Source organism: Pleurodeles waltl, chromosome 5, assembly GCF_031143425.1.
Source record: "Pleurodeles waltl isolate 20211129_DDA chromosome 5, aPleWal1.hap1.20221129, whole genome shotgun sequence".
Classification (NCBI taxonomy): Eukaryota; Metazoa; Chordata; class Amphibia; order Caudata; family Salamandridae; genus Pleurodeles; species Pleurodeles waltl.
Window position 1 is genome coordinate 1,199,845,628 of NC_090444.1, and position 19,607 is coordinate 1,199,865,234.

Here is a 19,607-nt window from a genome sequence, read left to right on the forward strand (position 1 = left end):
AGCGTCCTATGTTTGGGGTTGTCTGAGTGAAATGCCCAAGTGAGCTGTCAACTAACGCAGCTAGACGTGGATTGTAAGGCACAGAAGGATTTAAGTGCAGAGAAATGTTCACTTTCTGAAAGTGGCATTTCTTAAGCAGTAATATTAAATCCAACTTCACCAGTCAGCAGGATTTTGTATTACCATTCTGGCCATACTAAATATGACCCTGTTACTCCTTTCAGATCAGAATCTACCACTCAAACAGTATATGAGGGTAGCCCTAATGAAATGAGCAGGCCTTACAGCAGTGTAAAATGAATTATATTAGTTTTTACACTACCAGGACATATAAACTACACAGGTACATGTCCTGCCTTTTACCTACACAGCACCCTGCCCTATGGGTTACCTAGGGCCTCCCTTAGGGGTAACTTCAATGTAGAAAAAGGGGAGTTTAAGGTTTGGTAAGTATTTTTAAATGCCAAGTCGAAGTGGCAGTGAAAGCGCACGCACAGGACTTGCAATGGCAGGTCTGAGGCATGGTTAAGGGGCTACTTATGTGTGGTGGCAAAATCAGTGCTGCAGGCCAACTATTAGCGTTTAATCTACAGGCCCTGGGCACATGTTGTGCACTTTACTGGGGACTTACACGTAGATTAAATAAGCCAATTGGGTATGAACCAATGTCACCATGTTTTAAGGGAGAGAGCATATGCACTTTAGCACTGGTTAGCAGTGGTAAAGTGTGCAGAGTCCTAAAACCAGCAAAAACAGTTTCCAAAAAGTAGATGGAGGCACGCAAAAAGTTAGGGTTCACCACCCTAAGGCTGTCAGATCTAACACCTGCCATTGGAAAACAAAATGAAATATTGTCCAGAGAAGTGTTTAGATCCTCTTACTGGTTCTCTCTCTGATGTTCTTCTTTACATTCTGTCACTTCCCCAGCAAGGCTCTGCTGTGGGGACCTTTAAGGGCTATTGGTCTGCTTTATCCACTTTTCTGTGGTTGCCTGACCAGCCCTCTCTGTTTAAGTCCCTTATTGTAAATAGGTTTCTAAAAGGTTTTTGTTCATATGTTTACCTCTTCGCCCTTCATTATGCTTCAGTGGGACCTGAACCTGGTTCTCACATACCTCATTTGTGCTCCATTTAAGCCACTTCACAACTGTCCCCTCAGGCTGATCACAATCAAAACAGCCTTTCTCATGGCCATAACATCTGCCCGGACGGTGAGTGAGCTGCAGGCCTTGTCATCCAAGTCTCCATATTGCACAGTGTTTCCTGATAAAGTGTTGCTTATCACCCGTGCCTTTTTCCCCAAAGGTGGTTTCCCCAATTTCATTTGGGACAGACTGGCTCCCTGCCCAGCTTTTTTGCTCGCCCTCATCCCTCTAAGGAAGAGAAGGGACTCCACCGGCTGGACCCAAAAGAGCATTGTCGTTCTACCTTAGCTGCACAAAAGAGTTACTGGTGGACGACCAACTCTTTGTGGGTTATGTGGGAGTAAAAAAGGGTCTGGCAATACAGAAACGAGGCATTTCATGATGGGTCACTCTCTGTATCCAGATCTGCTACGTGCTGGCTAGGAAGCAGCCTCACAAGGGCTTACAGAATCATTCCACCAGGGGAAAAGTTGTGACCATGACATTAGCCTGTGGTGTCCCAGTCCTGGACAACTGTCAGGCAGCAACTTGGGCATCCCTGCACACATTTGCAAAGCACTACTGCCTAGACAGTCAGGTCTACAGAAGGAGGCATTTTTCCCACTCTGACCTGCAGGACTTCCTAGTGTAAAGAAATTTGTCTACAGCACACCACCAGGAGGAAATGGCTTGGGTATCTATTCAAGGGTAAGAAATCTGCAGCTAGAAGTCTCTTTTAGATGAGCAAGTTACTTACCTTTGGTAATGCATTATCTGGTGGAGACTGTAATTGCAGATTCCTTACACCCATGCATGCCCCCCGCTCTGCAGACAAATTTGCTAGGGTTATGGTTATTCCTTTCACGGTCCTAGTTTGGACACACATATTTGCCAGTTCTTTTCAGGGCTCTGCGCTCCTGGCATGGAAAGTCATGATTAAAGTAACTGATGTGGTCTACGCGCCTGGGTGGCACCTATATAGGTGACTGCAACATCACATCCAACACCAAAGACACTACGCAGAACAGAACAGAGCCACCCAATGGCGTGTGCAGGGGTATTGATCGAGCAAAAGTTTCCGGATCCAGTCTGGTACCTCAGGAAATTCAAAGGTAAGGAATCTGAAGCTAGATAGAGTCTCTACCAGATAATGTGTTACCGAAGGTAAGCAACTTGTTCTTCCATACCTTGGGGAAGGTGGCCATGGTTATAAATGAGTTGAAGATGGTGGTGAGCTTGGTGCTAATCATCTTGCTCCTGAGGTTGAAAATGTGGTGGGGACAGGGGTCTATGGGTGCTTCTGAGTGGACAGAGTTGATGATGACTGTGGTGTTTTGTGTGATGAGCTGGTCCCAGGCAGTGAGTAGGTCATTGGAGATAGCATTGAGGTTTGCATACATGGGAGCGAGAGGCTGAGGGTGCCAGTGGGTTAGGGATTCGAAGTTTTTATAGTTGAAAGATATCTTATCAAGGGAGAAGTCATCCAGGGTGTTGCAGAGTTCCTGAGAAGGGGTGATGATGTTCTCGGTGGCTGAGGGGCTGGAGAACTCTGACAGTGTTGAAGAGTTCCTTGCTGTGGTTAGAGTTGGTTTCAATGCGGTTGGCCACGTCACTTCTCTTTGTTTTTGTCAGCAGCTGGTGGTATTGGTTGAAGGACGACTTAAAGGTGGCTCAGTCTGCAGACTCCTCGCATGTGCGTCATTTCCTCTCTCGTTGCTTGCAGTTGCATTTCATGGCTCTCAGTTCTGTGGTGTATCAACTGGCCTGTTTGGTGTTTATTTTTAGTTTGGTGAGCTTGATGGGGGCGACTGTCGGCAAAATCTCTGATCCAGGTTGAGAAGTTCTTGACAGCCTAGGTTGGTTCCAATGTCGGAGTGGGAGATGTTGAGGGCGTTGGTCCACTGGCTTTCTCATACTTTGTACCAGCTGCGGTGTGAGGTGCTGGGAGGCTTGGTGCTGTTTCGGAGGATCCTTTGATGGTGAATTGGACAATGGCGTGGTCTGTCCAGGTGAGCTCAGTGACATGGCTGTACTTGGCTTTGTCACTGGCCGTGAAGATGGGGTTGAGCGTGTGTACTGCTTAGTGTGTAGGGTCAGTGACTAGTTGGGTGAGGCCGATGTTCACGGTTTTGAGAAGGTTTGCGGTATTGGAGTTGTTGAGATCGTCCTGGTGAAAATGTAGGAAGATGTGGTGTTTGGAGTCGATAATGAGCAGGTTAATGAATTTGGGGATGGTGTGGCAGAAACTGGGGCATGGTCTTGGAGGTCTGGAAGTGAGAGTCCCCCTCTCTGACTGTGGTTTTGCCATCAATTTGGAGTTAGAAATTGATGTATTCCATGATCGGGGTGGTGTCTGCGATGGGGGTGGTGCAATGGATGGTTTCTATGTGGATGCTGGCATTGCACCTCTGTGTTTGTTGATGTGGCTCCGTGTGCTATCCTGTAGCAGCCTGGAGTTACTGAGGCAATGTTGGGAGCGAATGCATGATTGAGCCAGGTCTCGAGGAAGAAGACGTGAATGGTGAAGGAGGTGATAGTGTCCCAGATCTCGGTGGCATGCTTGCAGATTGATTGTGCATTGAGCAAGAGGCAGTGGAGTTGTTCATAAGCAGTCATGGTTGGCGTGGTCAGCTGGTGGTAATCGTTGTGCTTGCGGGTGCTCTGGTGTTGGAGGAAAAGGGACAGTGCTGGCAGGTAAAAGGTCCTACCGTTAATTGTGGAGAAGTGCAGCAGCAGTTGTTGCAGTCTGGGGTCCAGGGCTTGGAACTTGGTGGCGGTGTATCAGCATGTGGCGGGAGAACCAGGGTTTCTCCAAGGACCTGCTCAGTGGGACCACACCCTGGCCTCCATTAAGTAGGTCCTGGGAGAAGGGAGAGGCACTGGGAGGCAGTGGGCCTGTAAAAGCTGGAAGTGGGAGGGAGATGCAGCAGGAAAAAGCAGTAGGAAAAACGGCAGGAAGGTGAGCAGGCAGAGAAACAACAGAAACTAACACAGGCAGTACAAAACTAAGCAATGATTGAAAAAAGATGAGTTAACCAAGATTGAGCACAATATCACAATAACAAAGTGAACAATTCAGTAGCCACGGAGGCAGCGACGCAGCAAAGGGGAGCTGTCACCCTGGATCTGCCCTGGTCTAAGCAGTATCTGTTGATTGAAAAAAAAAAATGGAAAAAAAAAAGCTTATTAGATTTTATAGAAATGTTTTTTTCTATCCGAAGTATGAGGGTTTTCTCTCTGTCTGGTGAAATAACTTTTGACCTTATGGAAGCCACGATGTCCTCCCTTCAGTACCATATCATATGCCATCTCAGACTGGCAGTCGCAGGAGCATAGTAGTCAGCACCCTTGGCATCTATTCAGATGGATATTGACATACACCTACCACTAGGTGGGATCACATGGCAAGCAATCCAGATACATGATAAAAGCTGTGAAGGGCATTTATCAGACAAATGACAAACATTTGTGTACTCTTATCACTCTTCCTCCCAAGCTCGCAGGATGTGTTGAGTGCTAGTGTTTGGGTTGGTAACTGAGCTTTGTTAGTGCAAAGGGGCTGATAGGTCAGACTTGTTGACTTTTCATAGAAACTGTAGCTCACTGCTCCTAGCACATTGGTTTTGCTCCTAAAATAACTATTGTTGACCAACCTGCTCCTGAAGTCCACTGAGCTCATTTTCATGGGTGCACATGTTCCTTCCATGTGGCAGTTGCCATTAGTGGTGTGAGACTGCAAGCCCTTTCTTTAGGTCTCTGGCTTAAATCCGAAAGTATATAAATTCCCCTTGGAGAATTGTGAGTGAAATACTGCAGTCAAACGTCAAAATAAAGTACTGTCACGGGGGACTGCAGTACCTCAAGTAAAGCCCGGGAGGTTCTTGGAACTCTAGAAATTGCTTCAGGGTGCCTTGGACTCCCACAACGATGCAGTCATAAGGTTTCACAAACAGAAAAGTGTCCTACCTGAGCAGTGGTAAATCCTGAGAACTTTCAGTGAACGTTAAACAATAACAACATTTGGCAATAACTATTCGGTAGCAGGGAACAATCCAATCGCACTCAAGGGTACCCCTAAAACATGCACCTATTTTCCCACTGAAGAGGAAAGAGAAGAAGCTTGGACAGGATATGATAAGAGCAAACCCTAAAGGGGCATTAGTCAGATGTAGTTTATATGAATTTTATTCATGGATATGTCAGGGTATTTCATCCTGTTTTTGGTTTATTGCGCTTTATAAGAGTTTTGGGGTTTGCTATAGAATCAGATTAACAGAATAAAATCTGTGCAAAGGCTGATTACATATCAAAATGAGAACTCAATTACTTTTTATTATTAACTTCTAATCTGGCAAAATCCAATTACCTTTCAGTCTGGCACAATTGTTGTCTAGGCTTTTTGTGTGGATAGTCTATCATTTACATTTAAAAAATAGTGAAATAAATCTGCTCAGTGAGTTATTACACAAAGTTTGTATACATATCTTTGAGGAGATAAAATACTGCCAGACAGCAATTTAAACATGTTTAAATGCATAAACCTGAAGCAAAATAAAGTTCTACTTGTTATCAAGAGTTGAAAAATCAATGAGTATGACACTTTTATAATACATATGAAGTATTTACAGAATAAATGCCTGATAAAAACATCAGGTTCGACTAATTTAACAGCACTCATCACACACTAACAATATACTTGTACCATACTAATCGGGATTCATTAAGGATTAATCAATCATGAACAGTGCAGCGGCACTTGTTCTAATAGCTATTTGTGACTTTTTGTATGTCTGAAATCAAACATGACAAATTCACCAAGCATCACGCATGCAAGAACCCAAGCTCTACTCTACACTAACATCCTTGTATTAATAAACCACACAGCAGTAGGACACCAATAAATTATGACCGTATTTCCCAAGAACACATACAAAAACGAGTCCCAAATAATCACTTAAAAACCCAAACACCTTTGTTTGGAAAGTAGAAGTTTAGAGGTTCATGAGGCAACAGTCAGAATCTTGAAAAGTTGTCTGAGTATTGATATCTGGGTCCAGGGTCGGATTTTGATCAAAAATGTCCCCGCACCACACAAATAGTGGCCCACATTCGCAGATTACAGCCTTTCATGAAGCACTGGTAGCTTAATATCAAGGGGCTTATTTTTGCAAGTATGTGTGGTAACTAATCATTTTAACGCTTATAGAAGACAGTTACATTGCCTAAGGCTAGAAACACTGCAGCTTTGAAAATTGTTTATTTTGCAGTGCTAATGCCTTGCATAACGGAGTGAGCTACTCTGTCCCAACCAACTATGTCCTGGGCTCTGACTATTACAAAAATCTAGTCCAAAGCCACGATGGAAGAGTAGGTCAGCCCATGTTGGTCATTCCTTGACGGAGGCGAGTGGAGTTGAAAGATGAATTAGATGGACCTCTGGAGTGTATGCTCTGGGCCTACGATCCTCTTGACTGGGCAGAGTTACAGAAAACAAAGGGCTGGGTGGCCCTGGGTGGTTTTGGATAGGAGGGTTGTGACTTGCCTTCTGCTTCCATCACATCTCCGACCGGGATGATGCGCTAACTCAGGCGCCTAGAGCATTCCCCATTGTAGGACGTGCTCCCAGCATTATCAAGCCTTTGAGACGCACCTCGCCAACCAGGGGCCTCTTGTGAGTATCCCATCCAATCAGACGTACTGCCATTTTTTTTTTTTTACAAAGTGTTATTTGGATACCACATCCTATGTCAAAGTGTGGCTTTTGTCTCAAGAATTGTCATTAATTGCAGCCCTATTGTAAGGCAACCATTCTCCAGGCTACTGTGTGTTCTGATGAGACCATGGTATCCTCATTAAGGGTTGAAATGTTGTCAACAGTTAACAAGACAAACCCTGTTAATTCCTATCCCATAAGGGGAATTGTCCTATGGATGCATTTGTTCAAATACCAATTGAGGCTATCTTTGTTTGTAGAAACAATAGTGATGTTTTGATTGTGATGTTTTTGTGGTTTTTTTTCACTTGGGGTGCACTTTTTTCACTACTATGTCTTTGTTACTACCACAGTTTTTTTTTATTTTATAACAGTGATTTACAATAATCAAAGTGTTTTTTTGGATTATCGGGCATAATTTATTACTGGTTGCACTATATATCATTGACATATTCTTGAGAGATTGTTAACTTTCCAGATATAAGCATTGTTCTCTGATAAATTCAGGAGGAGGATTTCCTGCTCGATTATATATTGCCTTACAAGTGAGTTTCACATGAATGCGTGCTTTTCCAGATTTAAAAACCCAGGTTCACGTGAACATTTGGGTCGCTCTTGTGCTTTATTAGCTGCCTTCTGCCTGGGCTTCAGGAGTTGGACGGGGCCACTGAAGGCCTTGGTCTAAGCCTTGATTCCTTTCTTCAAGGCAGAACACAGAATGGCTGGGGCATAAGTAGATTAAGAAGAGGGCTGAATCTGCAATCTGTTGAAGCAGAGTCTACTGTCCACCTATGGGCTGATTAGTTCCCCCTGCTGCAACCTTTTGATAAGATCCTGCTGACAGTGGGGGCTATAAAATTCAGCTGCGTGTATCTTTTGCACCTAGCAAAAGTGGGTATGGAAGGACATTTTTCATTATCACTACCCTTCTCCCCAGAAGTGCCAACTCGCTGACTGAAAGAGAAGGAAGTGTGGTCAGAGCCTTGAGGCACAAACACCCCAGGTCTATGTTTTCAGTACCATCTTAAGTATTTTTGTCCCCAGACAAGACCTATTTTGGGTGCCCTTGTTCAATACAGCTGTGGATTTTCTGCACATTTTCAGCCAACAGAAGCGTTCATGATCTCAAGGAACAGTTATATGTTAACCTTTCAGAAATTGAAACATGCAAAAACAGCTAAAGCTGTCTGATGTCTGCCAGACGAATAGTACCAAAATAAAAGGTTGAACAAGTATTGATAAGACTATTTCTTTGTTTTTGGATGTAATTATTTTGTCATGAAAAAGCAAGATTTTGTGTCCAAATCAGGGTCTGACATGCTGGATCCTATCATTGTAAGAAAGGCACAGTAAGGGTAATTTGCTGGATGCTTAGTGAACCAGTACTAAAACATATGCACAGAGCACTTGACATTGTAGCTTCCATTGCTTAATATTTGTGATCACAAATCCCTCTTGACCTCTGGCCCTCTTGTTTCAACAGTGAAAATCAAAGCACTTCTCTGAAGATTTTCACTGTTTATCAGGTGAAATACAATCCTTTTCTGCTTAATTCTCTTCCCCTGTCTTGTCCTACCTCTCCTTCTCTGGCTAAAAAGTGATCTCTAGCTTTACTGAGTGAGCAAAATGAAAGGACAATGATGTTATGAGAATGTCACAAAAGAAAGAGGAAACGGTAGATAGAAGAAGGGAGGTAGAGTGATAGATAAGATTTTTGAGTGAGGTAGATATGTATAGAACTAGAGAATCAGATAATGACATCTAAAGAGAAGGAGTTTTACAGAAAAGTGAGTAAGAGAGAAAGGTAATGTATGAAAAGGGTTTTGTTAGAGAGAACTAGAGGCGGAGAGCTGTAGACATCTACACACAGGTGAAAAGAAGAGGAAGAAGTATGGAGAAACACTAGAGACACCATTGAGGTAGAGAGAGGGGCAGAACGAGAAGTAGAGTACAGAAAATCAGCTTAGCTACTGTGGGCAGTGATTTGAGAGAAAGGTAAATTGAGACGGGTGAACTATTAAAAAAAAGATTATTTGTAGAGAAAAAAGGTGAAGTAGAGAGACAGAGGTAAAGCTGAGAAAGAGAGGGGAGATTAAGACAGGAAGAGTGGGAGTGGAAAAAGAAAGAGGCAGGGATGGTGTATTGAAATGTGTCCCAGAGAGGGAGATGAACGAAAGAAAAGGCAATGGAAGTTTAAAAAGAGGGTTCGAGGTAGAGAAAGAATTAGCGATAAAGGAGTAAAGTTGTGAGAGAAGTGACATAAAGGGAATAGTGGTAGAAAGAAGTGGAGAGGAAAGGTGAGAGAGCGATCAAATTATGAGGGAAATTGAGAGATTGTGCAATGAGAGACTGAAATGTAGGGTAGAAAGATGGGGTAATGTTTGTGATGTGAATTAGAGATAGAGCTGATGAAGAGACTGATGAGCTAGAGGGGGTGAGAAACGTAGAGAATGGTGAGGCATAGACAGAGTTGTGAGGTAAAGAAATAGATGTGGTTGAGAGAGAAGTAAAGTAGATGAAGGAGATAGACATGGCATTGAGATGAAAAGAACTTCGAGGTGCTGAGAAAGGGGTGAGGTAGACATGGGATTGAGAGGAAGAGATGTGGAGGTAGGTACAGATAGTAGGAGAGAGAGCGGTAGAGACAGGGGGGATATACCAAGAGGTGTATTTTAAAGCGAGAGATGAGGTAGATAGAATTGTAGTACAAAGTGCTTAAATAGAGATTGAAGAGTAAGTATATAGAGGTACAGAGATCAGCAGAGATAGAGGGAAAGAGATGAGGTGAGGTAGAAGAGCTAGGGTCAAGTAAACTGAGATATCTGGGGCAGAAAGATAGGTGAGACAGATAAAGAGAGGTAGAGAGTAAACAAGAGGTGACAGAGGTAGTAAGAGAGGGGTAGGTCGATATGGATAGGGATTTAGTGACTGGTGAGGTAGGGAGAAATGAGGCACAACAACAGAGGTTGAACGAGAGAGGAAGTAGCAAAAGGTGAGGTACAAAGCAGGATGCAAAGTAAACAATGGGGAGTGAAGTGAAGAGTAATTTAGATGGCCATAGACAAAATTAGAGTGATTGTTAAAGAAGGCTGATGGCAGATAGTGATGGGCGAAGAGAGAAAAAGAGGTAGACAGAAAGGCAGAAAGTGGTGAGACAAGGATAGGAAGAGGGATAGAGTCAGAGCTAGAGAGAGAGAGTGGGAGAGAGAGAGGTTGTTGCAACACGTAATAAGTATGAAAAAAGAGAATGAAAGACCATTTTATCAGGAGGGGCCCTGGAAAGTGTGGGCATTTGCTGTTGCCCACATAGCCCATTCATTAAGATGTCTCTGGCTGTTTTCCTGCTCTGGCAGGCTAGGGAGGAAGGTGGCCCAGCCATAGTGAGGTGAGGTGGGAAGATTGAATGTCCCTTACTGCTGGGGAAGGGATGAGAACAAGCATCACTCAGCATTATTAAGAACATTATTAGAAGTTCAGGAAATGACCCATTAAAGTATTAACAATGTGTTTAGCAGTACCATTGATGACCTATGAAAAGCCCCTTTAAGTGGCAGCCAGTGGCACCTGCTTAGACGTGACAGTACTCTTGAACATACCCAGTGCGTTATAAATGCCTCAATGTGCTCCAAAGGCTGGGGAAGGGGTATGCTTAGCTTAGCTCAATGCTGAGCTCTAGGGCATTGGCAGGAACTTTGAGCTTAGAGGCTTTGTTAATTGCTCCACGTATTTCCGGGGTGCGTTGGCTGTCTTACTAGTAATGTGCTCCCGTAAGAGGGCTTAATGAGTTGTGACTTCTGCGAACATTTGCTGTGACCTATAAGTCAAGTGTTCTAAGACGCTAAATTAAATCATCCTTCAAAGGCTGAAATATTGAGTACTTTTAAATTGTGTAAAAGTTGCTCTTATATAGACAATACTTGGAAAAATGAACGTGAAGCACTATATGAAAGCATTCGGCCAGCCTATACAAATACACACTATAGATAAACAGGTAGGCTTATTATGTCTAGACCCCTGAAGTAGCGCGTGCATCACAGAAAATTAATAAACACCACCAACAGATATGCCAAAATAATATCCCCAAGAAGCACAGCCAGTTTGGCACCTGGCCTCTCTCCTCTTTCTCTTCCCTCTCATTCCCCCTCTTTGAAGCACACGCACACACAGAATTCTCTACTTCTCACACACCCTTTAACTCGATACTTCGTATTCTTCTTGTTCCCCTTTTCAGGGTCTCGAATCTCTCGAGCTCTCTTCCACTCGCTCCTTTTGTCTCTCCTCTCCTCTGTAACTTTCTCTCGCCCCCGCCTTCACTTCTGCGAACATTTGCTGTGACCTATAAGTCAAGTGTTCTAAGAGAGACAAAACGAAATCATCTTTCAAAGGCTGAAATATTGAGTACTTTAAAATTGGGTAAAAGTGGCACTTATATAGACAGTACTTGGAAAAATGAACGTGAAGCACTATATGAAGTACTCAGCCAGCCTATACAAATACACAGTATAATTAAACAGGTAGGCATGTTATGTCTAGACCCCTGAAGCAGCGCGTGCATCACAGAAAGTTCATAAACACCACTTGCATATCCCCAAGAAGCACAGCCAGTTTGGCACCCGGCCTCTCTCCTCTTTCTCTTCTCTCTCATTCCCCCTCTTTCAAGCACACGCACACACAGAATTCTCGACTTCTCACACACCCTTTAACTCTATACTTATCTTTCTTGTTCCCCTTTTAACAGTGTCTAATCTCCTGAGCTCTCTTCCACTCACTCCTTTTTCTCTCTCCTCTCCTCTGTAACTTTCTCTCGCCCGCGCCTTCACCCAGTGCTTTAAATGAAAATACAGCAGTGCTGGCCCTCACTATCTAGAGTGTCTGTTTGCTTCTGAAAAGTGGTGGTAATCTTGCATTACATGTTTTGCGGCAGTGCTGGGTATTTACAGGTACTCCCCCTTACAAGTTGAAGATGTGCAGGCAGTACCCGCACATTCATAGCACTGCCTTCACCACAGTTGTACACTGTCACTGTCCATTCAGCACATTCCCTTTCTGCATGGCTGATTGAACACAACATCCTTTAATCCACATGGGAGAACAGAATCGTAGTGATGCGCAGCTCTGATGTTGGGCTCTTTTACTTGGCTGAATTTATGCAATGATGGATGCTAACTTGAGCACTCTGACCATGAGAAATTCTCTTTTAGTTGACATGGTCTTAGTCCAATGCATTTTCTCGTGTAATATTTATTCGCCGTAATAGAGGGCACATGGCTGTGATATGCTCTGACGTGTTGCACACTCAACATGGTAATAACTTGGGCCAAATGTCCTATCCAGGCTGTTGCTAGCAGTCTCATTATTTTAACCCTCTTTGGAATGCCTAACCATAATTGTCCTTTTATATTTTATGATTCAGTGTACAAATTCATGATTGCATTGATGGATGCCAAACATGAGGATGTCTGCTTTTCGGCATGTGGGGTTCTTATAAATCTGACGGTTGATGGGAATAAAAGACAAATTCTGAAAGAAGAAGGCGGAATAAAAAAGTAAGAGCACATTCAAATTGCAGTTTTTAATGATTGTTGTTATATTGTTTTTTCATGTAATCCTAAAAAATACTGCTTGGAGTTGCCATGGCTCCCACATTTGAAGTATAGACGTCGGTGGTTGAGTGTTTGCCTTTCTCTTTACTTTTGCAGTTATAGAGCCTCAAAATATGTCTTATATAGGATATAGATTTGTTGTAGTGGACAGCTGTAAAATAAATATTTTCTTCCTCCTCATCCTTTCTAACCCCACACACGCATATATCAGATATGCCATATGCCTAAATCCAGGGCTGGACTGGCTTTTCGCAAATCTAGCAGTTTCTTAGTGGACTGTACACCAGGAGACTGCTTTAAAAGTCCAGATCCAACAGTGCCCCCTATTTCCCATTCTAGTTATAATATCCTGGTTATAGGGCTGGTTTAAACATTATTGCCATGGCTGATTTTGGTTTCTAGTTCAGCCTTACCTTGATCCATAACTGGAGCATTTGACTTTTTGGTGGCTAAGGGCCTCACCCCATGGGATATTTTGGCAAATTACCACCTCAACCCTGGGCCCTACTTAACCAAAATACTCTGGATCTTTCTCCTGAGATTAGGGAGTAGAACTATACTATTTTGCAGCAGGGAATAGAACATTACCTATCAAAGCACAAGATGTGGACAAACAATATTCAAGGGAAAACTCTTGAACATTGTCAGCAAAAAAACGTGTTTAGTGAATTTGATCAAATAGCTAAGTGAAATTAAATCTAGCTCTTGCTCCTCTGTCCAATCATGGAAATAATTATCGGACACATTTTTTTTCCTTACAACAAGAAAGGGAAGTCCTTCCTCAACAACCTACCTGGAAATTTAAATTTATTTGAAGTGGGCAAGACTACTTATACTGAAGAATGGGGTTGTTTCAGGGGGCCGATGTTCTACCCTTATTACCTAAAATCTACTAAGCAATGGTGCCTTCAGAGCAAATATATTTCTGTTTCACAACTCAAGTTCAAGTAGAGAGAAGAGTTCTCTCTAAATATAAAGCACAAGCTGATGCCTTTGCAACAGTTCCCCAGCAGACTGGAACAACCACTCAGTTTTCCATTGTGCTGTACAAAAAGAAATGACAGAAGTGCCTTTCCACTAGCAGTTTTATGTCCAAATGGTGGTGACAGGTGGGCATCTTCAAATCTAATGAATTTGTTCAGCAAAAGAGTTACCATGGCACATTGCTCTTTCTGGAATTTAAGGCCATGCACTTAGCCACTAAGTTGGTCTATCATTTTGTCACATACAGTAAAATCCTAGTTGAGGCAGTCTCTCGACTATGTATACCTTGAACAAGCAGAGGATGGACCACATCCACGATTTTGTTGCTCAAGGCTCAAGCCACATGTGATTACATTAATCTGAAGACCACAGTGTTGCAATTATCAGGAGTACAAGAATTCAGGGTTGGAAATTTGAGCAAGAAGTTCCAATAGGACCACAAATGTTTTTTAAAAGATACATATTGAATGATATTTTCAAAGATTTTGAGCTATCCACAGATATACCTAATTGCAAGCTGAAGCAACAAGAATTGTCCAGTCTACATTCCCATGTAAATTGAACCTGGATGTGAGGGCAATGCCTTTTTGATGGACTGGGTTTAGAAACATCTTTGTGTTCCTTTGAACCATCATCAAATTCAAGTCTGCAATTAGCTCTGGAAAGCTCTCAGGAGTGATGGTTCACTTGCAAATGTTTGAGAGACCAAAAAGGAGATTGCTGTGGGACCCAGATCTCCCATCCAGACTGAGTGGAAGAATCTTTGACTCCAGGTACTACTGTTGTATCTGTTTGGATGGCTTCTGAGGTAATTTAGAGCAGTCATTTAAATTTCCACTAAGACTACATGGCCATGCTGGAAGAAGCAAAGTGCACTTTCTCCAGAGCATTCTGTGATTTCAGATGGATAAGGTTATACAGCCTAACAGGAACCGTATTTCATACGCATACTGTATGTCTTAAACCTAGAGAAGTATGGCATGCAAAGCTGTTTTTTAAGGTACACCTGATCAGGAAATGTCCTGTCTTCTTTTCTTCCTTAGTGGATGATTGGATTCTATGTACATATTTCTTGGCCAGTTACGACACGTCTGACTCATATGTCCAATATCACAACAGTATAGAACCCGCTATTTGTCAGCGTTATTTTATTCTCTAGCAAAGTCCCTACGCTGCCCAGACTTTCAGAGTTTTTTCCTGAGGTGATGAGTTCACTGTGACATCCGATTGAACAAAACAAACTGCCTACTTATGCCGATCTCTCCCAGGTCTGCTGTACAGACAGCGAAGCTAGCCAAAGAAAGGGGCCTTCAGCCCATGGCTTAACAAGGATCAAAGATAATGTATGTGCTTCTCTGGCTAAGAGCAGTGGGGGTAGAAGGAAATGTGAGGTATTTGTTGTGCACACCTCTGACTTGCCCAGTGTTGGAGGAGATGGTGTGCTTGCTGCCTTGCCCAAGGGCACACAGAAAGAATCCATGGTTCCTTAAAATGGTAGAGGGGGTTGTATCACCCCCGCCAGTAGACCAAGGCATGGGTGCAACATTATTTCTCCCTTTCATTGCCTTGTCCAGATGCAAGGGACAATCATTGAATCTCAGCAATCGTGTCCAATCGTGTGGGGAATTCATGCCCCATCCCTCCCCCAGTCTTTGTTCAATGTTAGGGAGGTTTATTTTGAACCCACCACCTTTTCCCAAGGTTGGGATGAAACTGACTCCCCCACACCTTGCCAATGTGCAGGAGGATATTTAATAGTCCCTGCCATTCCCCACTGCTGACTCTTCCTCTGTGCCCATGCTTTTGCGATATTGGTTGCCAGTTTGTCCCCTTATGTCTGCCTAGCCACTGTGCACTCCAAAGTGGACATTGTAGTTAAGACACTCAGGGGGGTCATTACAACAGACCGCCGAGGTTGCGGGCGCCAGAATACCGCCATTGCTGGCAGTATGGCTGGCTCCGTATTTTGACATTTCCGCTGGACCAGCGGAAATGTCACATCAACATTGCCGCCGGCTCGTAATTGAGCTGGCGGCAATGCTGATGTGCAGCGGGTGCAGCAGCACCCGTCGCGCATTTCACTGCCCGAAATTCGGGCAATGAAATGCGCGACGGGGCTCTGCCTGGGCGCCCCTGCACTGCCCATGCCAAGTGCATGGGCAGTGCAGGGGCCCCTAGGGGCCCCCTGAGTCCCCTTACCGCCAGCCTCTTCCTGGCGGTGCAAACCGCCAGAAACAGGCTGGCAGTAGGGGCTGCCCTGGCGGATTAGCACCGCCGGGGCTCAAATGGCGGTATACCACCATACGCAGGGAGGCACCGCCAGCCTGTTGGCGGTGCTCCCGTTGTTTTGGCCCTGGCGGTCATAATACCGCCAGGGTCATAATGACCCCCTTTGGCTCCATCTAGATCCTCCCATTCTTAGAAAGCCCTCAAACTGCAGATCAGCAAATTGCAGATTTGGCAACTGAAGATTCCGTAAGGCTTCCAAGTCTTGCTCGAACCGTGTCTGACTTTGGTGTAGCCTTGCCTTCTCAGATCTCGTTGTGGAGAGAGCACCACTAGAAAATTGTACAAAATAGTAATGCCTAACTACAACTAACATCTGTCTTCGAACCACTGTTGCTGGTTCTCCAGTAAAACCTACACAAAACAAGAAAAACAGAGATAGACACCGTACCTCTAAGCTCCTTTGTACTTCTGCATTTTTAGGTTGCTTCATTTTTGATGTAAAAATGAATCCTAATAAAGTGCCAGTTCAGGGAAGAACAAAGCTGTGGCCCTCAGATAGCTCACTTCAGTGATGTTTGCAAACATTGATTGCAGCTATAGATGCTATGGCATAGCAGAAGTATATAACAGCCTCTGTCATTTTTAAGTAAAATGTTTCTTCCTTTCACTTTCAAGTGACAGATTCTCAAATCTCTGTTCTGTGCATCAAGACAGCACCGCTCCTACCTCATTCTCTCCCCATAATGTCAACTACTTCAGAGGTAAGAGCATGGTTATCCTTGGCCATCCATGGTTTACCATTGATGAACCATGAATAATAAAAGTTTGTCTCCGAACATAAAAGATCAGACATCTAAAATGTCATGGTGCAAAGAATCACTTCACTGCATACTTTAAATCGCAACAGTCAATTATGCAAGAGTCTTGCCCAAGGTGAGTTGTAGCTCTGTCTACATTCTCTTCAAGGTCTTGTCACCCAGTTCAGAGTCCTCAGATCTTTTTTGATCAAAACCTTTTAAAACTGTTGTGTACCAGGAAGGTCTACTGGTCTACCAAAATATAAGAAGCATGAGTGTCCAGAAGTCTCTGTCATGGAGAACTATTTGAAGCAAGAAATGTGGATGTTGGCATTATGCTGAATTGCGAAGAGATCAACCTGTGAATAAACCTCCTTGGATTGGGCAAGTAAATGTTACTTGAAATCCACCCATAGAAGATTATAGTTAAGGTTGACTGGGTGTGAATAATATATATTAAGGAAATCATATTGAAAATCACCTGTTTGCCTCCATTTTGCAGAGGAGGGTCAGCGTACAAAATAAAACTGATTAGTTGATTGACCTGTCTGCTTTATTATCCTGCTCAGGTGGGACTCATGATGAAACATTGACAGGTCTATATGCTCACATGGAAGACCTGGCTATAAATGGCCTGTATTGAATGCTGAGAAATGGCTTCACATACAGCAGTTTGATTAGACTGACCTCAATAGCTTATCTTATACAAGTGTGTGTAAGGCATATTTTAGTGCTGCTGTATGGTACCACAGTCATGCTTCAAGACAATAAAAGTTGAGGAGTATGATGTATGAAGTTGTGCAGAAAATCAGTATTGTACCATTCATGAGTACCAGGAAGCCTTTTTGGGAGCTGCTTCTTGCTCATCTGTAATTACATAGTAATATGCGGATGTATATATACATCAGTAAGTGAGCATGAAGAAATATTTCCTGATTTTGTGAGATGAGGAGGTGCCCACAGGTGGTTGCTCTTGGAAATGTCTTAAACGAGGGACCATGGGAGGAATAAGATGCTGATCCCTGGGACATTAAATGTGATGCATACCATCACTTGTCTACTTTATTGCCATGTGATTAAGGTATTGAATACTGATCTTTCAAATGCCTGTTTTGCATATCTAAGGACAAACTATGTTTAGCCTTAGTTTAACCGTGGTCATTCATGGATGCCCATGATTTGACTATGCATTAGAAAGGAGTGAAGTGGTTGACTTCACACATTTAGTGGTGGTAAATGCAAGGCATAGAAGTACTTCCATAGTTAATCCAGTATATGGTTATGATTCTGTTGCTGGTATAACGTTTAGTTTTAATATGTGCATGGAATGGAATCTGAATATATTTATGTAGTGCTACAGCAGCTGTGGGGGGTACCCAGATACTCAGCTCACTACTAAGTCCATGAGGCTAGTTTTTGGATGTTTTTAACATTTTGCGGAAGCTGATACAATTTTGCTCAGATCAGATGGAGAGGGGAAATTTGTTCCAGGATGATACTACCAGATAAGACATTGCATGGCCAACTGTTCTCTTATATTTAACAAGAGTATGGGCATAAAATGACTATAGTTATGTAGATGTAGTTAGGATGACTTAGGTAGTGCAAGTTGCTGTAATTCAAGCAAGAGGTTACTTCTGCCTCTACTACACTTGTTTAGCAGTCCACAGGCAAGAGGGGAAGAATCCTTTTCAGACTCTTCAGTATGAGGAACCGGGAGAATGTCAACATATTAATGTGGGACTTATAAGAAAGGTCCTTTTTGAAGACTATACCAAGATTGTCTCTTTTATGTCTGGTTTAGACACATCACCCATTAAAATTGTTCACCTAGTGTCAGATCATAAACTGGGATTACTGACTGGGATGACAGCTTCAGTCTTATTTGAGTATAGTTTAAAGAATTACTGTTCATCCAACCAGCCACTGAGGGGCTACATTGTTTAAAGGCTGCTTAAGCAGTAAAAATGCACATCCAAAGTACCTTAAAAAGGCTGCCAAGAGACTAACTCAAACATTGAATAGAAAAGGTCTGATCATTAACCTTTCTGAGTCACTGCTGCAAAACTGTTTAGAGGATGTCTTTTGTAGGAGCATCTCAATAACTTAAACCTGCCTCTGAGGAAAGAAGAGCCAACCAAGACTACCTCTCACACGTTCCAGAAAACACTAGTTTGGATAGAATGAGAGAACATTTAAAAAAATCAGCAGGCAGATCGAGAAGGTTAAGGGAGGTGATGGCAGTGGATTTTGTATCAGGCTAAAGATTATATATAGTTACTCACTGTGAGAATGAGGAGGCTTGCAAGCCTTAGTTCTTTGAGTTGCTATTGGTCTCAGTTCTTGACAAGGTTGGTGAAAAGTTTCTGCTGGTACTTCTATTTCTTTGCCATCTGATTTGGATCTAGCTTTTTCTTAGTTAATATACTTTTTGAGCCAATACATAGCAATGCAATAAAATATTTTTCTCTCTTAAGAGTGTGCTCTGACAGCAGTATTTTTAACCAGAAGATTGAATGATGTAAAACATTGGGTTGCTGGATGAGGGGTGATAGAGACTTCTAGCTGTAGATTCCTTACCTTAGAATTTCCTAGCGTCAGCTTGGAATCCAGAACTTTTGCTGAGCAATACCCTTGCGCACACCATCTGGTGGCATCGTTCAGATCCACATGGCGTCATTGGAGCCATTTGTGAAATCATGGTCACCTATAAAAGTACATCAGTTCTTTTCCTTCCATGCCAGTTAGCACAGATCCGTAATCGAGCTACCCTCTGTCTTTTTTGACAGGGCTTTTTCGACCTTTTTGTAGAATATTTTTTGGCAGTCTGTGTAGGCTGTCATGTAGAAATACCCGGTTCAAGCCCTGCGGCGCCTACCATCACACCATGTCGGTGATGGACCCCCATAAGGTATGTCTCTGGTCTCTGGACCGAAACTATAACTCAAAGTCAGGTTCCGACTGCGGGGCCATGGCTCTCAAAGGTTTGAAGGAGCAGTCCCTGAAGTTCATGGCGGTCGGCAGTCGACATTGGTCGGCGCTACTCCTCAGAGGTCCCGGTCCCGGTCAAGGAGGAGGCCACGGGACCACTCCAGGAGCCCCAAGTCCTCTTCTTCTCACTCGAGATCCTCCAGGCATTCGGGGAAGAGGCACAAGAA

At 43.3% G+C, this 19,607-nt stretch overlaps 1 protein-coding gene across 2 annotated transcripts in view; it reads left to right on the plus strand.

Moving 5' to 3' along the window:
- Window positions 1-19,607, plus strand: part of ARMC2 (armadillo repeat containing 2) — a 450,139-nt gene that overhangs the window by 418,882 nt on the left and 11,650 nt on the right. For both annotated transcript variants that reach the window (XM_069235455.1, XM_069235454.1), the window contains exon 16: window positions 12,250-12,382. In XM_069235455.1, the coding sequence (XP_069091556.1) occupies window positions 12,250-12,382 (133 nt within the window). The remainder of the gene's footprint in view (window positions 1-12,249; window positions 12,383-19,607) is intronic.